Source organism: Zalophus californianus, chromosome 2 (assembly GCF_009762305.2).
Source record: "Zalophus californianus isolate mZalCal1 chromosome 2, mZalCal1.pri.v2, whole genome shotgun sequence".
NCBI lineage: Eukaryota > Metazoa > Chordata > Mammalia > Carnivora > Otariidae > Zalophus > Zalophus californianus.
The window spans coordinates 168,324,249-168,346,918 of record NC_045596.1 but is presented as its reverse complement, the minus strand read 5'-3'; the positions used below and the strand labels follow the sequence as shown (position 1 = coordinate 168,346,918).

General features: G+C 39.8%; 1 protein-coding gene across 4 annotated transcripts in view; it reads right to left on the bottom strand.

Moving 5' to 3' along the window:
• The window catches only part of NSD3 (nuclear receptor binding SET domain protein 3), a 119,899-nt gene that overhangs the window by 8,505 nt on the left and 88,724 nt on the right, over window positions 1–22,670 (bottom strand). For 2 of the 4 annotated variants that reach the window (XM_027600356.2, XM_027600355.2), the window contains exons 13-20: window positions 22,239–22,436; window positions 21,592–21,765; window positions 17,210–17,356; window positions 13,673–13,829; window positions 10,359–10,561; window positions 9,548–9,660; window positions 8,699–8,968; window positions 1,473–1,589 (exon numbers count right to left, since the gene is read on the bottom strand). In XM_027600356.2, the coding sequence (XP_027456157.1) occupies window positions 1,473–1,589; window positions 8,699–8,968; window positions 9,548–9,660; window positions 10,359–10,561; window positions 13,673–13,829; window positions 17,210–17,356; window positions 21,592–21,765; window positions 22,239–22,436 (1,379 nt within the window). The remainder of the gene's footprint in view (window positions 1–1,472; window positions 1,590–8,698; window positions 8,969–9,547; window positions 9,661–10,358; window positions 10,562–13,672; window positions 13,830–17,209; window positions 17,357–21,591; window positions 21,766–22,238; window positions 22,437–22,670) is intronic. The other 2 variants (XM_027600357.2, XM_027600358.2) reach the window with 2 other exon arrangements.

Here is a 22,670-nt window from a genome sequence, read left to right as displayed (position 1 = left end):
TGACATAAAACGAAGTACAAGCCTCTCTCAGAAACCTCCAACTTGGTCAAGAGCCACAGGAAGCAGCGTTTTGCTATCAGCCGAAGTCTGGCGGCTGACAACTCCCACAACGCGTGTTCTCTGGGCTGGTGACCAAGTTCTCTAGTTGATGAGCTTCAAGTCAAAGCAATTAAGATAAAGTGGAATTTATCTTAAAGTTGTTTAAACTTTGTTTCTAGACACAGACCATAGAAAAATGCTACTTAGAAGATGACCCAGCCACAGGGGTGCCAGAGCGCAGAGCTCAGCTAGCCGCTTGGCGTGGGAGCCACGGGGCTTGCTGCCAGTCCTCCTTTCCTGCTCCGAACAAGCAGCAAAACCAGTCCGGGGGTAAATGGACAAGAGAGTAGGCCATAAAGAGGGACGGAGGAAATATGGAAGCCTTTTCTCTGAATGAAGATTTGGACGTCTGATCGACAGAAGGGCTATCATGTGGGACATACTCTTCAGTGGTTACCTGTTCCTTCTATTTTACTTACACTGACATTCAGGACACAGTAAAAAGCTCAACATTCTGAATTCGAACTCTGATCATCTGGCTGAGCTCTGGAGGACGGAGCCTCCCATGTGTCATCAAGATGGCTGGAGGGGCCCCGACAGTGAAGAGCGGACTTAAAGGGCCACTCAGGCATCAGAAATAAATGGCATTTTAGGTTTATGAAATTTCTGTTCATGAAAGTTGTAAAACCGTCAAACAATGACATATCAGTTAAAATAAACTTCTTGTAAGTGATTTCTAGTTCTTACTTTTAATGATATTCTACCTCTCAGTTTCAGGGAGAGCCTGAACACAGGAAACATGGGTACTAGTCTTAGCCCTTCACTCGACTGTGACAAGATATCCAACAGATCGCTTGTCAGGGCTGAACCTCAGTTTCTCATCCTCTGCAAATCAGAGGACTGCTGAAGAAATTGCACAAGATAACGGATGTCCCAAACGTGTGGCAAATGGGACTTCCGAGCACATGGGTTAATCTAGCAGCTTTACTGTCATTTCACTTATGATGTCATCCATTTGTCCTACCTCAGACATGAAGTTTTAGAACACAGAACAATTTAGAGTTAGAATTTTTGCTAAATCAGAACTTTAACGGGGCTTTAGAACTTAGCATGACAGAGCTGATGGTGTCGGTCAGTGACAGAGAAACTGAGGGCCAGGTCCTTCAGTGACTAAGAAGAGCTGGAACGAAAAGCCCCGTATGTCCGCCCTGGTCCTGGTCATCTGTCCACTCACATGCCATGTGCAAGGCTTCAATAATCAGCCTTTGTGTAGCCTGCTATAATTAGCACATTATGGTAGCTAGCATACTGGCTACTGTAAAGCGTTCATTCTCCTGAAAAAAACAATCAAATTAGAGGAAACGGAGTTCAACCTAAGACCATGAAACAAAGACCCAAAATCCTTTTTTCTTACAAAAAAAAAGCAATTTTACCTTGGTAACAGTTAACATATAAAAATTAGTTACACTGTTCTCGTGGGCTCTCTTGATTCGCAATCTGCATTCTTCTTCATCAATTAATTCGCCAACATATTCATTTACAAATTCGCCCTGCAGAGAAGCATGCACTATGTAAATGTAAGGCCAATGTACTCTCTTTGACAGCATTCTTTAACACCACATGTATAATCCAAGAGAATTAACCAAAAAGACTTCTGGAAATCTAACGATGGAAACAAACAGTAGTTGTCATTCCCTGGCAGGCAGGGGACACTATTTTTCTTGTAGCCGTGTCTCAAAAGGTGATAGCCCATCTTTCCTTGCTGACAATATGACTTATAACAATATGTCCAAGGGACATAATGATGGGAACCTGAGATAAGGCTAACTAAAGTCTTTGAGGCTGTATTACAACAGACTTTTATTAAGTGTGTAGAGTTAGGGTTAATGCCCGTTAAAGATCTGAATCGGAAACAAATGAATTCTTTTTTAAAAACAACTTTTTATTTTGGAGTAATTCTAGATATTCACAGGGAGTCGCAAGAATAGCGCAGAGAGGAACCGTGCGCCCATCAGCTGGTATTCACTGCCCGCAACATCTTACAGAGCTACAAGACTATATTAAAACTAGAGAGCTGACCTTGGTACAATCTACAAATCTTATTCACATCGCACCAACTTTACATCCACTGCGTGTGTGTGTGTGTGTGTGTGTGTGTGTGTGTGTGTGTGTGTGTGTGTGTGTGTTAGTCCTATGGAATTTGGTCAGGCGTAGAATCATGTCACCATCACCACAACCGAGATACAGAACCATTCCATCACCACACAGACCCCTTGTACAGTCCTTTATAATTACACTGTCCTCCTTCCCTCCTCCACCTCATCCCATCCCCAATCTGTTCTCCATCGCTGTCATTTGGAGGATGTTCTATAAATGAAATCACACGGTATGTAATCTTTTGAGGTTGGCAAAAAAAAAAAAAAAACCCTTCAGTCTTAATTCTCTTGAGACCTGTCCCATTTGTTGTGTCAGTAGTCCAGTCTGTTTTCTCCTGCTGAGCACTCTTTCATACTATGGACGTACTGCGGTTTGTTTAACGGTTCATTTCTCCTGAGGAATGTTTGAATTATTTTCATATTTTGGCTATTACAAATAAAGCTGTTGTGAACATTCCGGTAAAAGTTTTTGTGCAGACATAGGTTTTCATTTCTCTGGGATAAATGGCCAGGAGTGCAGCTGGTTGGGTCAAATGGTGAGTTTGTTTTTAATTTTTTAAGAAACTATTTTCCAGAGTGTATGCACCATTTCACATCCCCATCATACTTTCCCACTGTAGGAGAGACCCAGTTTCTCCACATCCTTGCCAGCATCTGGTACTGCCGACTAGTTTTCATTTTGCTGTTCTCACAGGTGTGCAGGGATTAGCTTCTTTTATTACTTTTTAAAGATTTTACTTATTTGAGAGAGAGAGCACAAGCAGGGGGAGGGGCAGAGGGAGAGGGAGAAGCAGGCTCCCTGCAGAGCAGGGAGCCCGACACACAGGGCTCAGTCCCCAGGACGCCGGGACCAGCACCTGAGCAGAAATGGAGAGACAGACACTTAACTGATTATGCCACCCAGGCGCCCCATGATTAGTTTCTTTTAAAATAAGGTAAATACTATACATTCAACATCTTGTGTTTATAAATTCATAGTCATTAACCCTTTCACCTCAAAAGCATGGCTGATTCAATAAGCATTACCTACAGAACTTTTCGGTCTTAAGAAAAAGAAATGTCTTGGGAAACAAAAATGTATTTGCTTATTGTTTCACCTTGTTCTTCCCACCCTCGACCCCCTCCCCCATACAAATTTTCACTAGTCCTTCTCACGGTCCTTAGAATCACAGAACTGATAGTAAATACCAGTAATCTAAAGAGAAGTACCACATTTTCTGATTTTGACAAATCATTAAGAACATAAGCCAACGTTCTTACAAATATTTAATCTTTCTCTATTGATAAAAACATTGTCAGTTCTGTAATATAGAGAAAAAAGTTAATGTGTCAAATTGGAAGGAACCAACCTAATGACCCACGCATGTCTCTTCCCTTGGTGGTCTGCTGTTAGTGGGGTCTGTGAGGCTCTGAGTCAGCCTCAAGGAGCTACATACTTGTTTCCACTGGGGAGTGGTCACCCCAAAAGTTGACCTCTGGCTTTTTTCTCCCTCCCATTTTCACTGACTGTTAAGCTATGACAAAGAATTAGGTTAGAAAAAGAAATGTACAAATAGAAAAAAAAAGAAAAAAAGAAAAAGAAATATACTACACTGATAACTGTAACACTTAACAGAACAGTTTATTTTCTCTACCTTTCCCTTCCAGTCCTTTCTCGCAAAGGACGGAGGAGGGTCTGCACTTTTGTGTGCCACGCTCAGTCACCTTACTGGGCTTTCCCTCCATCCAGCTGGGGCTGTGACACAGCTGATGAACAATTCGCACCATCATGTGGGACCATCACCCTCACAGGTAGATTTCCTCGCCACCCTGTGTTACTATACTTATTTAATGGCAGGTTTCCTTTAACTGAAACCCATACAGCAGAACTTCAACCAAGTCGGCTATACATCACCTTTTCCACATATTAGGATTCAAGGTAAGATTTCATTTAAAGAAATGGTTCTGTGGCTGTCAAAGCTTGAGTATCATGTATTATGGTTTTATGAAAATGAGTCAATACAGGAAAGTTAAAGTGCTGATATCAAATAGGAAGAGTGCAAGTCTTAAAATTTGATACCACTGTAAATAAATATTCCTAGCTATTTTGTAAGAGAAATATTTCAGATGTCCTAAAGGGACAAACCTTAGCTTCAGAGAGTTGCTTACTGGGGTGCCTGGGTGGTTCAGTCTATTAAGCATCTGCCTTTGGCTCAGGTCATGATCTCAGGGTCCTGGGAATAGAGCCCCAGCAGGGAGCCTGCTTCTCCCTCTCCCACTGCCCCTCCCCCCTTTGTGTGTGTGCGCTTTCTCTCTCTCTCTCCCCCCTCAAATAAATAAATAAAATCTTAAAAAAAACAAAAAACAAAAAACGAGAGTTGCTTACTGGACTTAAAACTAACTGTGGGGCACCTGGCTGGCTCAGTTGGTAGAGCATGGGACTTTTGATCTTGAGGTTGTTGAGTTCAAGCCCCACATTGAGTGAAGAGATTACTTAAAAAAAATAAATAATAAAATCTTAAAAAAAGACAAACCCAAAAGACACCCATTAACTGTGAATTCAATTCTGAACAAAAATAACCAAATAAAGAGCTTTAAAAATGCTAGAAATCTGTCCTTAAAGACTATGGCAAAAAGGTAGGGTGTAATTCAGCATTTAATATATATTTATTTAATTTCTAAGAAATCACCTTGTAACAGGAAGTCCCTTTTTTGGCTCTGGCACACATTTTCAGGAATCTGTTATGTGTGAAAAGAAGAGGACTAGCTGTGTACAATCAATTTCATCTTTGGCTTCTGTCCCCTCAATGCACCAAAAGTCTTTTCCATGTTGCTACTCCGTCTTTTATGATTTTGCTTTTCAGGAATATATACTTCCAGCTATTTTGTAGAAGACCAATGGTCTTACATTAGCAATCCCTCAAGAGCTAACAGGCAGAATAATCCTGACTATATTTTCTTTTCTCTTGATTATATTAATTTAATAAATTAGAATACATTTTAAAATAAATGCAATTACTGGATAAATTTCAGGATAACCTCTAAACCTCCCCTGAAGTCACAGGTAAAAATTTGTATTGTGATATGCATGGCATTAAAGTAACATCAAAAATTTTGCATTCTAGGGGCACCTAGCTGGCTCAGTTGGAGGAGTGTGCTCCTCTTGATCTCAGGGTCATGAGTTCGAGCCCCATGTTGATGTAGAGATTAAAAAAAATAAACTTAAAAAATTTTTTTGCATTCTAAATTTTTTTTTTTTTAAGATTTATTTATTTGACAGAGAGAGACAGTGAGAGAAGGAACACAAGCAGGGGGAGTGGGAGAGGGAGAAGCAGGCTTCCTGCCGAGCAAGGAGCCCGATGCGGGGCTCCATCCCAGGACCTTGGGATCATGACCTGAGTCGAAGGCAGACGCTTAACGACTGAGCCACCCAGGCGCCCCTTTTTTGCATTCTATAATGACTTTTTTTGTTTTGTTTTTCTAAGTAGGCTCCACGCTGAACTCAGGACCCTGGGATCAAGACCTGAACTGAGCCAAGAGTCAGACACTTAACCAACTGAGTCACGCAGGCGCCCCACTTACAATGACATTTAAATGCTGAGGGCCTTTGGCCAAGAGACCCAATCCATCTATCTAATGCATCAGCGCATCCTGTTGGCTCTGCCTCCAAATGTCAGCAATCCACCCACTTCTCTCCTGTTCTGCTACAACCCTAGCAGTCCACACCACCATCATCTCTCTCCTGGATGATAATGATCTCCTTTTTGCTCCTCCTAGCCCATGACCATAAATTCCCCAGACTACAGCCAGAGTTGTTCTTCTGAACCCCAAGGGTGGCACACAAGTACTTAAAGTGGCCCCCAAGATGCTTGTCTCCTGGGGCTTATGCCATGGTGCGATCCTTTGTCCCTGAGTGAGCGGGATCTGTGACATGCGTCCAACCAATAGACAATGGCGAAGGTGACAGGATGTATGTGATTATATGAGTTTGTTACATCAAGACTTTAGCATCCATCTTGCTGGAGTGGAGCGTCTCTCCCCCTTGTTGGCTGTGAGGAAGCAAACAGCCATGTCAGGGAACCCTATTTGGCAAGGAATTGTGGGCAGCCTCTAGAAGCTAATAGCAGCAAAACAATGAGAACCACCACCACCCGAGACAAAAAAACACCTGAAGCTCTCAGACCTACAGCTTCAAAGAGCAAAATTCTGCCAATAGCCATGCAAGCAGGAAAATGGATCCTTCTCCAGCGGAGGCACAAGAATGAGAATCCAGTCCTGGGTAGCATCTTGACTGAAACCTTGTGAGACCCTAAGTAGAGGACCCAGCCAAGCACTGCCTGACTCGTGAGCCCTAGAAACTGTGAGAAAATAAAATGTGTGTTACATTATAAGTTCCCAAGTTTGCAATATTATTGTTATGCAGCAATAGAGAATGAGCACATCAGCTCAGATCAAGTCACTTCCCACTAAAATCTTCCAGAAGCTTCCCTCCTGTGGCCTCTAAGGCCGCATAAGATGTAGCCCCAGGCCACCCTCTCTCACAACTCCTACCTACCAACCACCCCTCTCCTCCTCCTTCTCCAGGTGCACTGGCTCTCCTGCTGTTTCTGGAGCACGCTAAGGCCTCTGTCCTTGCTTTTTCTTCAGTTTGAAATGCTCTTCTCCCTTATGTGCCTGCATGGCTTTCTCCCTCATGTTCATGTCAAATGGCACCTCCTCAGCCCTCCTTAATCAAGCAGTTTGAAATAACCATCCCTGTCACCAGCCATCCCCTTTGACTGCATTATTTTTCTTTGCAGCATTTTAGTGGTACTCAACATTATATATCTATTTGTTACCTGTCTCTAGCAGACCCACAAAGGTGTCTTGTTCACTACTGTTTTTCCGAATACCCAGAGGAGTACCTGGCACACAGAAGCAGCTTCACAAACACGTGCTTAATGAGTTTCACCTCAAGCAATCTAACCTATAGAAATGGGTGCCTAAAGGGGCACCTGGGTGGCTCAGCTGGTTGAGCATCTGCCTTCGGCTCAGGTCATGATCTTGGGGTCCTGGGATCGGGCTCTCTGCTCATCGGGGAGTCCGCTTCTCCCTCTCCCTCTGCTTTTCCCTGCCCCTCCCCCCAATCGTACTTGCTCTCTCTCTCTCTAATAAGTAAATAAAATCTTTAAAAAAAACCTGGGTGCATGAAGATAGATGATCAAGAATGTTCATTATAGAATGAAATATATATATAAATTTGTTAGAAAATAGGTGAAATAAATTATGGTACATTTTACTATGGAATATAATGGGGCTGTTACAAAGAATAAAGAGAAATCTGTATGTATTGTCATTAAGGTGTATTCACGATATCTGAAGTGGGATAAAATAATATGTATCATATTTATGTTTTAAAAAACCCTGTAAGTATAGAATATTGGAATATGTATTTGTATATGTTTACATTTATAACTGTGTAGAAAAAGTTATAAAAGGCTACATGACAACCTCTTAACAATGATCATTTCTGGTGAGGAGACAAAAGGGATGGAGGAATTTCACTCTTTATTATTTTTGTGTTGTTTGATTCTCTTTCCTACATTATATGGTGTTTAATTACAGATGTGATTTTTTTTTTACAGGTACAAAAATGTCAAGAGTAACCTGAAATGCCCACCAGACCTACCTTCTCTCAGTGGTAGCCTCTCTGTGTTCTCTGTGGGCACTAGGCAAGTGGGGGGGGGGGAGGGTTAGTGGGGGTGGGCTGGGGGCGGTGGGCTGGGGGCCTGGTTTTAAAACACACACTGTTCAGGCCTGTCCCAGATATTTCAGTAAGACCCTTTGGTAAGGATCCCAGGAGATCCCCAGGATCTCTGAAATTTGACAGCCACTGTTTGAACGGTAGGATTTGCTGGGGATTTTCATTTTTGAGTTATTTGCATTTAAAAATTTTTCTGCAAAGAGACTGCTTTGAAAACTGCCTCAAAGTATAAGAATGAAGATAATTTGTAAGTGTCAAAGACCTCAACTTCTCCCAGTTGCTTTTGCATACATAATCTGAGACTGGTAGCAACCCTTCCAAATACGTAGGGCAGGGATTACCATGTCCGCTGGAGAGCGGGGGAAACTGAGGCTCAGGGAGTGAGTGACGTGGCCCTGGCCTCATGGGGCATGATGTGGGCATGAAGTCCTGGGTCTGCTAGTTTCCATCCCAGTATGTTCTGACCTTTGCACTCTTTTGACTCTGTGAAGCCTTTTACAGCTCTTTTGCTTAACAAGTTTCAAAGAGAAACTTACAATATTTCAAAGAGAAAATGACCGATGTCCCTTCTCCTTTTTATGCCTAATCACAGGACACCCAAAGTTTATGTATACTTTATTACTGCCTCTTCCTACCGCTTCTGCTTTGCTCGAGAAGTGCCCAACTTTCAGAATGGTAAGTTCCAAAATTTTGCCATAAATCCCCATGCATTTCCTTCATCCCTAAGAGAAGATGAAGCATCTTCTAAGAGGCCCTGGTCTGTCCCCCCGGCCCCTGCTACCTTCTTAATGCTCCTTTTAGTCCTGAGGCCCCAGCCCCTTCGCTCAGTCTTGATGATCTCGGCATCAGGGTAGAGCCTCTTGGTGAAGCACTGGTTCTGACAGCGCTCGCCAGCTGGGCACACCTGCGGGTGGCACTCGTACTGCAGCATGCGGTTCAGGCACTCCGACTCCAGGCCGCACGGGTTCTCATCGGCTGGCTTGCAGTTGCAGCGGGGAATCTCAGACAGGTCTGCAACATGGATCTGTACCTTTCCTATCACTTTGTTAGCCTAGAAGACGAAGCCACAAAGAAGAGGAAGAATTTAAACAGGAACATCAGACACAGCCAGGTGATTTCTGGCTCGGCTACTGCCTTGTGGCGTGACTCTGAGAAAGGCTCCTTCTATCTTGACCTCAGTTTCCCTGTGAAGAGGCTAAGAACAAAATGGCCCCTCCTGAGTGGACAGAAGTATCAAAGTCTGATGTAAATTCTCCCTTATTTATCTTGTGTATTTCTTCTTCTATTCGCAACTTCCTAATTGAAGACAACTGTGGGCTTTCTGGAAGAAGAGGAGCTAAACACCTATATTCTCATTTGCTTGCAGGAGAACCTGGTCGGGCAAGAACAGGATTCCACACGGAACACAGTGCTCCTGGCTATGAGAGGGCTGATCAACAACCTCCTCACAGCACAGCAGCTGTGGCTCCCATTTTATGCTTCCAACAAAAGCTCCTGGTCTGTTCTACTGAAGACTGGGTGATAACTGACAAAGGTTTTCGTAAGTCATAAAGTGCCTTCTAATGACGAAGACAGTAATGCATTTCCTCTTGCCTGTCAAATACTAATGTTTTCATGGGCAGAGACTCACTTTGATGTGTTTGTAAGGAGGAGGTTTTCTTGAGTTTTTTTCAATCTCTAGTGCTTCTCTGCTTTCTCTTTGTGCTTTCAATTCCTGGAAACGTTTTGCAGCTTCTTCCAATGCTGCCAATAAGACCAAACAAAGTATATAAATACCAAAAAACAAACAAAAACTGTTAGGACAGCAGTTTTACATTGCCTTCCCAATGCCCTGGATCTGGCCCAAGGCTTTCTTTTTAAAATTATTCTGGAAATGACCATTTTCCACCAACATAGTGTGACACTGAGATAGGACATAACTCATGTATGGTTCTGTGCTCTGTGCAAGCTGCTGCCTCACAATATAATCACACGCTTCCAAGTAAAGCAAAAAAAAAAAAATAACCAACCAACCAAAAAAACCCCCAGTTTTTTATGTTGTACCAGATTTAAATTCATTTTACTCTTACCCAGAAAGCCAAACTTCCCGGAAACTTGTTGCAAAAACAGTTGTAAGGCTCTTCGTGAGAAACTTTTACCACTCTTCTGTGACAAAGAAGCTTCACTTAAGACTATTTCCAAAATAATTTCTATGTGTGTAGAAAAATTGCTGAAGAAACTCCTTTCACATAGATGGCAGAGTCCACTATACTGAAATGTATTTTTCTAACTGACTGGATAAGATGTGGCTCTAACGTGACTGGATACTTACAGGCGCTGGATCATAACACCTGGTGAAAAGTTCTCTAATCCCACAAACATGTCATATGCAAGTCAGGACATGCTGAGAAATCAACCGTGGAGTCTTAGTTTTGAGCCCCTGTAAACATCATCCAACTTACCTTTTTTGAAGGTCTTGTTAATACTAGTCTGTCCCTCAGCAAAGCTTTTGTCTCCTTCAACATAAGGGAACACTCTGCCCTGGTGTACCCAATAGTAGTCATGAGAACCAAAGAAGAACACAGGGAAGTCCCCCAAGTCATGCTTAAGGCCCTGGATGTTCAGTGGCACAGACCTGGGATTGCAGATCTCTGCTGGCCACCATCTGAAAACAAAAGCAATTTCAGATCAAGAGAATGAACAAATCATACCATTCTGATACATGGCTGGGCGGGGGTGAGGTTTTGTACCTTGCAATTTTCATTCAGATTCTAAGGACAAAAAATACCTTATCTTTAATCCTGCTAAACCACGCATCATTTAAAAATACATTGATTAGTGAATTAATGAAATAGTGAACACAGACTAAACAAACTATACCCTGAACACCCAATCTAGTTTTTTCTTTACAAATAAATACTTGATATGGGGAGCCTGGGTGTCTCAGACGGTTAAGCGTCTGCCTTTGCTTCAGGTCGTGATCCCAGGGTCCTGGGATTGAGCCCCATGTCGGGCTCCCTGCCCAGCGGGAAGCCTGCTTCTCCCTCTCCCTCTGCTACTCCCCCTGCTCCTGCTCTATCTCAAATAAATAAAATCTTAAAAAAAAATAAAAATTAATACTTGACATAAAGAAATATATCATGAACATACAAATTATAAAACATAACTTGCTACCCAATTTAAGAATAATTCTAATTCTTAAATTCTATACCAATACTATTCCAAACCTAACTTCAATCCTAAAAAAGTCATGTGTTCCTCCAAATTTGACTTTTTTTTTTTAAAGATTTTATTTATTTATTTGACAGAGAGAGACAGAGCGAGAGAGGGAACACAAGCAGGGGGAGTGGGCGAGGGAGAAGCAGGCTTCCCCTCGCCCGATGTGGGGCTCGATCCCAGGACTCTGGGATTGTGACCTGAGCTGAATGCAGATGATTAACCGACTGAGACACCCAGGCACCCCTAAGAATTAATTTAAAATGTAGGCAAGAGGGGCTCAGTTGGGTGGCTCAGTCAGTTAAGCATCTGACTCTTGATTTCAGCTCAGGTCGTGATCTCAGAGTCATGAGATCGAGCCCTGAGTCAGGCTCTGCACTCTGCCCCTGCTTCCCCCACCTTCAGCTCACGTGCTCACTGTCTCTCTCTTAAAAAATAAAAAGAGAGAAAAGAAAAAAAAAGAGGCAAGAGTCTGTGCTCAAATTGTTAAAACACTATTTTGTGTAACAAATATTTTAAGAAATGGTTATTTCTTTTTTTTCTTTTTTAAGATTTTATTTAGGGATGACTAGGTGGCTCAGTTGGTTAAGCGTCTGCCTTCAGTTGAGGTCATGATCCCAAGGTCCTGGGATCAAGTCCAGCATCGGGCTCCTTGCTCAGCGGGGAGCCTGCTTCTCCCTCTGCCTCTGCCTGTCACATCCCTGCTTGTGCTCTGTCAAATAAATAAAATCTTAAAAAAAATTTTATTTATTTGATAGAGAGAGAGAGAGAGAGAGAGAGCGTGCACAAGCAGGGGGAGAAGCAGGCTCCCTGCTCAGCAGGGAGCCCAATGTGGGGCTCGATCCCACGACCCTGGGATCATGACCTGAGCCGAAGGCAGACGCTTAACCGACTGAGCCACCCAGGTGCCCTGGGAAATGGTTATTTCTAACTCATTTCAAGGTATTAAGTGTGTACACAATAACTATATTCACTGGATTGGTTAGGAAGGGGACACTTTCTACCAGGGGTTGTTCTGGGTCCTCCTCACTTCCCCCAGGAGGCTTCGCATTGGGGTAACCAGTTATTGAAAAGAAACAGCTTCATGTGACCCAGCTGGGCCTGACTGGAAAAAAACACATTAAGAATGAGTCTCTGCAAAACATGTGAAAAGAACCTGACCTGCATATAAAATCTCACTGAGCTGTGAACCTCAATGAGAGCACTGCTTTGGGCTTTTTGAAAATGTAATGTGATTAAAATTTTTTTTGAGTTTTTATTTTTTTTTATTCATTTGAGAGAGATACAGAGACAGACAGCACAAGCAGGGGGAGCTGCAGAGGGAGAGGGAGAGGCAGACTCCTGCTGAGCTGGGAGCCCGAAAGTGGGGCTCAATCCCAGGACCCTGGGATCATGACCTGAGCCCAAGGTGGATGCTTAACCGACTGAGCCCCCCAGGCACCCCGAGGCTCAGCATTTTTTACATGTTTAATTTCTATTTGCTATTCTTTGGCAACCTGGCTCTTTGTCTTCTTTGTCCCTGCTCTAGGTAAGGTATTTGTCTTTGCTTATTAAAGTAGAAGTGCAAATACTTTACCTTGGCTTAACATTTGACTTTTAAAACTTGGTGTCTTTTGCCAGAAGTAAAAAATTGCTTATGTATTTAACTGCCAATTTTGGGGGGGGGGTGCTTTGAGGTTTTCTGTCATATGTTAAAAAAAAATAGTGTGTGTGGGGGATCGCTTCTCAACCTCAAGGCCCCTTATCTTAGCTAAAAACAAAATTTTTAAAGTTAAATAGGTAAGCAAGCAGCATATTTAAAACAGAGAAAATGTCATAGCCATTGCTAAAAAATTACAGTATGTTTGAAATTCTATAGAAATATATTCTACTTAGTATTCTAATTGACTAGCAGACTCTTATTGTGCCCTCTTGAATAGTATCTATTTTCTTAGTAAAATGATAAACATATGCCTCAAAACATAAAATGTAGAGTCTTTAAAATATATCGCTATTCCACTCAGTGGAGGCTTGGTAAGGACAGGCTTCTTAAAAGGAGAAAGTTTTTTGAAAATAATGGCAATCACACATACTTCTTACACTTCATTCTCTTAAGAAATAAAAGCTCTTAATGAAATAATTTCTCTCTTTAAGTTCTAAAGAGCTCTCTCCTTGCACTCAGTTTAAAGCTTAGCAGGAACAATGGGCAAAGACAGCTATTTTGACTAGGATATAAAGTCTTGATTTTATTAGAAATCAATATGAATGTATTAGGACACAAGAAAACATCTTCCCTGCTATCTACATTAGACCTTTTATTCCAGAATCTAGTAGTACATAGTTCATTAGCATAAAGTAACTTTCAGAACATAAAAACAAGCCATCAAAAAAAAAAAAAATCCACAACAACTAACCTTCCCAATCCTCTAAAAACCAACTCAGAATAGGTTTCTCTTCTCTTTCTTTTTTTAAGGAAGTAGCTCTGTGGTATTCTACCTATCTACCAGTTTGTATACAGATTATGAACACCTGTGTCTGAACAATGATTGAATACTTCCTCTTTGTCCTTGGAAAAACTTGCCTGTAATTTCCCAATTTGACCCAAACAATCTGCTTGTAATGTAGTTTCTTGCCAGCTTTACAGTCATTACAATTCCAGCAGCCTTCTGGCATTTCTATGCTCAGGCATTCCGGGTGGAAGGAAGCTGGGCACGATTCACAGCAGAGCAATCTTCCACCTTGAAACAAATAAACAGTCTTAATAACTGAGAAAAGAGGAAAGAGAAAAAGAAAGAGAAAAGAGAAAGTTATCTTTTAAGTGCATTAACTCTGAGTCAAACTGGGGGAAAATAAAGGGACTGAGTCACGTCTATAGTGATGGATTAAAATAGAAAGCAAATGAACACATTTAGCTACTTCAGTCCCTTTTCAGGGCCGCATGGCCAGAGACTCAAAGCTTTTGAGGAGTATGAAAAACATTACTGTGGTCTCTACCCCTCGAAAAGGTGGGCAATTGAGGTATCAGTTTAGCAGGAGCTATAACTCTTAACAGATGACATAACAGATGCATAAAATCTTTAGACTGAGTAGATTTGAGAGCAGATTTTCAAAAGAAATATGTAGCAACTTACTTTCTTTTCTCCTTGAGAGCTAAGAAAGCAAGCAATGGTTATCTTTGTATTTTAATCCAGTGCCACAGTTAACTGAATCCCTTTATAATAAAATTAGCAAGAAAGAAGATAGCCAATAGATAGGTACTTTTTTCTTTCCATAAAAGAATGCAAAAAAGCAAAGGATTATACTTTCTCAAATTGGTGATTACATTATCATTTCACTTTCCAGTAAAAATAAAGTCAAATAGGCTATACAGCAGTGGTTTGCAACTTTTTCATCACCAAGGATCCCCTTTCCCTTCCTCAGGGACCCATGTTTTTTAATATTTTATCAACCCAAAACAAAACAAAACAAAACAAAAACCCAAAACCCCCAAAAAACAAAAAACCCTAAGCCAAACCCCCCCAAAAAAACAAAGCCCCTGTTAAAGGTAACAATTTCTGTTTTTATTAACCAAAGAAATACATAACTGCCAATCAGAGCTTCTGATCCCAGTAATAAAACTAGTCTTATCACATTAAGTTGTTCAAATCATAGCTAAATATAAAGAAACGTATGCAGCCTTATTTTGTGCAAATGTATGATTCTGTTAGATTTTCTGAAATATTAAACATGGTTCAAAAATTTTTACATAACTTTTTCTGACTTCATATTGAGAACCACTGCTTTATAGCATAAAACTAAGTAAATGTCACTGTAAAATGAAGTACCATACACAAGAAGATCCCTCTCCAAGTTCCCTAGCAAAATCCTCTCCTTTGAAATACACAGAATGATCTCTGGATTAAGACCAAAACAAGTGCAGCAAACAAAACAAAAGAATATTTTTAAATGTAAAGAAATAAAAGAGATTTGGGGGGAGGTTAGCTATTTCTAATAGGTGTTTCAACAAGTGACAGAAGGATGTTAACCACTTTAGATGAAATATAATAAAGACATTTACTGCAAAAAAAAATTAAGTCTATTGGAAAATCAAGTCTATAAACCATGAATGTACTGAGACTTAAAATCTCATAATCAAAAGGTTAAGAGCCCTCTACACAACTTTATGAAATCACAGCTCCAACCTTTTGAGGGTTTGCTATCAATTTTCCAGAATATCTTTTCTTCCTGTAGACTTTCAAACTTCCAACTGATTAACATAAAAACAAAAAGAAAAATCTATATACAATCAGTGATGAAATAAATTACTATATTTCCTCTGCTTAAAAGATTTTGCTTCAATCATTAAGATTTTTTTTTCCTTTGCAGATCTCAATATGGATTCATTGTTCCAATTCTCCAACCTACAGATTAGCTGCCTGAGTGCTCTCAGCCTAGGTAGGGAATTCTGTAAGTTTCAAGTAAAATGAGATAATTGACCTCTCCATCAGAAAGGAATGACCAGTAGGGAGAGCAGTCTTTGCAAACGGCTTTAGAGGACATGTGATCATTAGAGCTGATGTGGAAAAGTCAGCCTGGCCATTTTTTAACATAATGGAATAGTCCTTAATTAAAATTAAAACTTAAAAGTCTTATTTCAGAGGAAATACAGACCCAGAATGGTCAATGAAAATCATCACGATTTTTTGACAAAAAATACACAAGAAAAATAGAAAAATGAAAATACGAACAATCCACCGTGGTGCTATGCAAGAAAACTGCTTTAGGACGCAAGAAGTAGTAAGACATGGTTCAAGCTAAGCAAACAGAGGGCTCAAAATAATTTCAATTCATGTCAAGGTCAATACTGAGTACTGAAAACAAAGTAAGAAACAACTGAATTAATCTAATTTTATGAAGGTGCCATTAGGAAATAAGGCATTTCCTAAAATGAATGCCTCAGGTAGTCTAATTTTATTGCATTATGGAGTTAGACCTCTCTGTCCATCTTTGTTTTAGAAGTAGGTGGTATCACCAGTCAGGTGACATCCTCTGACTTCAATGGAAAAGAAACAAGCAAGCAAGCAAGCAAGCAAGCCAATACTCTCTCCAACCTATTTCTTCATAGGTTCTAGTCACCCTGTTTAGTTAGTGGTATTTTTAGTCATGGGTTGCCACTTCAGATGTCTGACAAAGAGCAAAGACACATCAAGCAGGCAACAAAAAGAGTGGAAAAAAAAACAACACCTTATTTCAAATATACCCAGTCTATTAGGTTATGGATTAGTTTTTCTCTAAAGATTCGGAACCTGGCCCCCAGATCATAATGGGAATGTATTACAGGAAAAGGCCTTCACCTTCCAGGTTATTCATTTTACCCTTTGGGATAATAACTCCCTAAGTAATACAGTACTGTTAAATTACCTTTTCCCTGTGTAACAAGTAGGCTACGTAAAGCTAAATACAAGGTATGATTTTCTCCTATAGGTTAAATTAATTGGGAGAATATAAATATACATTTAGCTCTTGGTTCTCTGTGGATAAGTTATCCATAAGCAATTCTTCAGTTGAGCTGGGTTGCCTTTCAATAGCCAATATTTGGGTTAATCTCCCCAGCTGCCCACCAAAGTCTCCTAAGAGAAGGGCAGCTAGTTTTCATAGCATCCTAACAAAAACATTTAAGAAACAAAAGGATAGCATATACCCTAAAATCAAAATTTTAAGTATCAATATGTTGGTTTCCCTCTTTTAATAACCTACCCTGGTTTTTTAGTTGAAAGTTCGTAATAATTTACATCATGTCTATTCTTTTCCAGCGGTAGTTATACATCAGGCAGAAGAGCAAGAGCCTATATAAAGCAAAATGCTAGCCTTTCAATTGTAATAACCCACAGATATATGGAATGTGTGAGAATTTATTCAAGGAGAAGAGTAAGTAGGTAAGAATTTGTAATAATGGAATTATTTTAAGCCCTTTTTAATAATGTTGCAGCCACATGAAGACACAGTCACAACCACCAGGTAGAATTTACCAAAAGCAATAGATGGTGCTTGACAGGCATACATTTCCCCCCTTCATTTAAAGAGGAAAAAAAAAAAAGGAAATGCAAAAATAAAAGAGATAAACTATTTTGATTATTACCTTTCTCACATTTCTTTTTGGAAGCTGACGAAGAAGGAATCATAGGTAATTTCATCAACTCTGCACGATTTGATTCATTCAGTAGGTAGTGGGACTTATAGGCATATGAACTGAACATGGGGTCTGAATGGTCCTGAACTATCAGCCCTATACGAAACAAACAGAAAGAGATGAGCTGCAATGAAACTACCCATGATTCCATGAGGGAAAAAAAATAAACCAACATCTATTATGTAGCTGTGCTAAAAGCTGGGGGCGGGGGGGGGAGAAAATGAAGAAAAAGTAAGATCTGACAGAAAAGGCTTGCCAGAGTTATTAAAGGGAGTTTGAGCTACTCAGTGCCTTGCCCCATAAAAACCTACATACCCAGAAGAAAACTAAAAATTAATTTGGAGATGTCAACTGCATTTGACGTCATACTTAAAACCCCCTATGGAAGACAAAGCTACATTCCTTAATATTTACAAGTACTATGATGACAATCCAAAGAACTAAATGACATATCACTTAATAGCAAATAAGAGTTATTTACATAACACGGTAGAGACACTGATCCACCTTCAACTTATCAAGGAGTACTGAAAGGCAGAATTGAAGTCTTCTCTAGTCGTATCCTGAGATATACTCAAATAAATTCTAGCTTTCTCTGCCAGATAATGAAGCTATTCTCTATCAATACGACACATGATTTTAAAGGAGCCATAATTTGTTGAATTTCACTACGGTAATGCAAACCGTTTACATTTCTTCCCTGCCATGATATAAGTAAAGACAGTTCTTCTGACCTACCAATCCAGCTATCTTATTTGGAGGGAAACAGAAGATCCCCTTTAACCCACTTGTTATGCCCACTTCTCCTCTCCCTCCCATCCCCTTCCCCCCTTTGTTGAGTTCACTACAGGCCACTCCTAAACCTAGCGCAGTGTGAGACCCGGGAACATTTCTCTGTTTGGTGACTGGACAGTTTACAATGATCTGGACTTTAAAATACGGATCATGACAGCAGTTTTATAGAGATCATTTTGAGAAGAGGGTAGAGTTTTGTTTTTAAAGGGGTTGCCATTTACTTTTTGCCATGGGTGTTATCTTCATTTGGTGCTACCCTACACTGAGAAAGATTCAAGAAACATCTCTGACTTGGAGGACAGAATGGAACTTAAAATTGCTAATGGGTAACAGCATAAAAGTCTTCTAAAAAAAGTTATACAATGTCAAATGAATTTCATACATTTAACAGAGAAGCAGTGTAGTGTAAAAAACAGTGGGTTTGAAATGAGAAAGATTGGGTGCAAATGCTAGTCCCTCTATTTAAACTTCTGCAACCTTCAAGTAAATGATGTAATCTGTGCTTTGGTGTTCTCATCCATATAAAATGGGGCAATAACTCCTTAAGGCAACTGTGACAATTCACTCAGATAGCATATCCAGTAGAGTTTGATTTCCAGATACAAAAAAATTGCTGTTATTAAAATGAAAAGAAAGCCCTAATCTACCTTCTCCATTATAAATTACCATTACAAAGAAAGGGAGAGAATGTTAAGTAACTTGATTTTACAAACACCCTCCCCCCACCTGCCTGGATGGAAGGAAAGCCTAAAGGATGTGTGTATACTACACTGAGATATGACGGAACACTTTCTATGGCACCATGAATGTCAGGGGCGGAGCAGTGTTCCTCTAAACCTTAAAACATTTCTAAAAAACATTTCTAAATAATCATTCAGTCCTTAAGAACCAGTTGAATGATTTTAAACAACCAGTAACCATGAACTAAGAGAAAAATCCTTTGTGAGGAGGGAAAGACTCCATATAAGGCAAGAAACAAAAGCAAGACAAACTAAGTTTTCTAATACCAAAACAAACACAATTAAAGCCTCCTTCTGTGTGTGTGGATTTATTACAATTATGTCTCTTTTTTTTTTTTTTTAAAAAGGAGACCTGTAAAAACTGATGAGAGAACATATATTATTTACTTGTGAAAACTGCTGACTTAAGCCTTCTCAAATCCCAACATCTGATCTATTTAGAATAAATTTCTATATTTTGGAAAGGAAAATGACAGTTTCTATTTACTGTACAAAGTTTCATAGTTAAAATATTTGAGAATTAAATAATCTTGATTACACAGTCATTTAAATACAGTATATCTTTCAGATATCTATCAAATTGATAAGATGCAAATACAGATCCTGTAAAACGTGAGTTTTCCCCTCATTTGCATTACTTCAAGCTTTTAATCAAAGCATCTAAGTTAAACTTTAAATGGTTAGTCTCTATAAAACTAGGCTCCTTGACAATGGGCCATTTTCTGTCTATCTTAAATTGAAAATACCTGTTTTAAATGTTTCCCAATTATACGGGCGCCTGGGTGGCTCAGTTGGTTAAGCGACTGCCTTCGGCTCAGGTCATGATCCTGGAGTCCCGGGATCGAGTCCCGCATCGGGCTCCCTGCTCGGCAGGGAGTCTGCTTCTCCCTCTGACCCTCTCCCCTCTCATGCTCTCTCTCTCTCTCGCATTCTCTCTCTCAAATAAATAAATAAAATCTTTAAAAAAAAATAAATAAATAAATAAATGTTTCCCAATTATTGAATGAAAAGAAAGGAATGGTTAATATATTGATGGTACTTGATTCAGAATGTACTCCAAGTAAGCCAACATGATAGTTATAGAGTTGACATTTAAAATGTTGGCTCAGGGGCGCCTGGGTGGCTCAGTTGGTTAAGTGGCTGCCCTGGGATTGAGTCCCACATCTGGCTCCCTGCTCGGAGAACCCGCTTCTCCCTCTGCCTCCCCAGCCCTCTGCTCATGCTCTCTCTCTCTCTCACTCGCTCTCTTGCTGTTGCTCTATCTCAAATAAATAAATAAATAATCTTAAAAAAATAAAATGTTGGCTCAGTTACACACTCTCTAGCATGCACTGTGTGTTTGTGTGTGCATGTGCAAGTAATACTAAGTGCCCAGCAAGGTAGAATAAAATGTTTACAAAGCGATAGAGACTTCATGTTATCACTGACACTCACCTGTCTCTAAAGCTAGCCATCCAATTGATAATTCACTATTTCCATACTATCATTACTTTCTTAGGCATGGGGAGACCGTAAAGACATCTGGGGTGACTTTTTATTTCTTTTGACTATTTGAATCCTTTCTGCCACCTGTTATAATGTGGCACAAAACATTTCAGACCTACTCCTCCATGTACCAGACAGGTTTCAGAGCAGAATACAGTTGTAATTGCTCTGTAAAGAAAGACACAATGCTTCCCCTCTAATGGCAGACAGCCCCAGGTGTTTACTGCAAACTCTGGCAAACTGAAAGCTATACATACAATGGACTCAGCTGGCTGCCAGAAGGACTGCCATTTACTTAATCTTTTACTGCCAACCTCCTCTGGCTATTTTTTTAAAAACAAAAGACACCATACCAAAACAACTCAAGATCTGTCACACTACCTAAATTCTATTTTAAAATACTTTAAAGTACTTTCACCAAATTAAAAGAACTATTTCCTAAAGGAAAAAAAAACAAAACCAAGTAAAACCAAAACCAAACCGAACACCTCATCTTCAGTTTAGTCTAAATATAATTTAAATAGGCCTGATACACCATGGAGTCCTTTCAATTATTTCACCACTAAGGTAAGTTCAGAAAACTTAGTACTTGTATTAAAAAAACAAAAAACAAAAAAACTGCACTAGGGGATATTAATTTCTAAAATGTTTAATACTAAAAATTGTTTTATAATACAGCTGAGACACTGTAAAACTGAATACTCTGTATTATATTCAACTAAAGAAATCTTATTTTATATTTATCACGAACTCAAGTTCATTGACCCCCTGAGGGACACAATACTGTTTTTACCTTGATCAATCTCTTGGCATACTTAAATATCAACAGGTGGCGAGTAAGAAAGCTTGTATTGCTGGCTCTTAGCTAACACCACCACATATGCTGTCTTGGCTGTATCCCATCAGGCCTTCCTCAATGCCAGACCAAAACAGGATAAAATACAACATAAACAATTAAAAAAATAAATGTGCTTATCTTGCCTTCCAAGTGAAATCTCAATCAGTTGAAAACTCTGGATTAAAGAATATGGCATGGGAAGAGTCTACTTTGAACAGAAGAATTGTTTGCAGAAGGGAATAATCTTTTGATGCTCCATACAGGAACACTAAAAACTTATCTGTAATTCTAAGTTATTAAAAAAAAAATGCAGATATTAGGTTAGAGAAGAATTAATATTCTAACAATTTGAATGTTTCATGTTATAAAAGGGATTACTGAAAGTGTTAATCTCTTGGGGATATTGCTGAAACTCTAGTTGGATGGGGAAATATGCCACTGAACCCAAAGAAAGAAAAAGGACTGACACTCACCTCTTGCACAAACGAAACAAAAGCCTACATTTATGGCCGAGGAAGCACTGGTGCTCCGTTTGGAATGATTACTACAGATGAGCATGCAGGAGGATACAAATGTGCTGCCGGCAGCAATGCAAGCCTCTCCGGAGTGATAGGCTACCGGACACCTCAAACATCGCATCATGCGACCTGTTTAAAGACAAATCAGAAAAAACAAAATCTACGTAATCAGGCCTCAGCTGGATATAAAGTGAATTTTTTGGAGTTGGGCTCTTTTGGGTTCCATGGGATGCTGTTATGGTAAGATAATATTTTTCTCCACACGTGTGGTTCTGTCATTCCTATGCAGGACCCTAAATGTAGTGCGCATTGAGAGATCCCTCAAAGAAAAACTTGTTGGCTCCGATGCCGGAGATGGTGGTCTCAATGTCACCTGTGAAAGAAATTCTCAAGGGTAATTTTGAACATACGGAATTTTCTTCTCATGATCTGATTAGAACCTAATCTCTACTTATTGTGCTATTGTGGCTGAGCGGTTACATCTACAGATGCAGAGGGGATAATTACCTAATACTCTTCAAAATAATGTGCTTATTATTTGCTACTGCACTTAAAAAGAAAAAAACCTTAGTCCCCCTTTTTTTTTTTTAACTCTGTTTTACCTTTACTTGCTTTGTAGATATCTTTCTCCATGGAACAGGCAGAGCAACAGTGCTGAGGACAGCGGAATCCTTTTGATTCAAAGATGGCAGTGGGGAATTTGCGGACACAGGCTTCGTGATAAAATTTCCCACAAGCACCAACAGAGCAACGCTTCACATCTGTACCAGACACTTTACATGAAAAACATGGGTGCTGTCCTGAAAAATTGGTTGAGGAACACAGATTAAATAAAATCTGATGAAAGCATATTCTTCTTAAATAGAAGCAGCGAATGACATCAAAGAGCTACTCCCCAGAGAGATTCTACTGTTATGTATAAGAATTTCACATATAAAAAAAGGCACTGAAAATAAATGGTTAAATTATAAGGTTATTTAATTCATTTTTTAATTTTAATTTTAGTTCATTAACATACGATGCAATATTGGTTT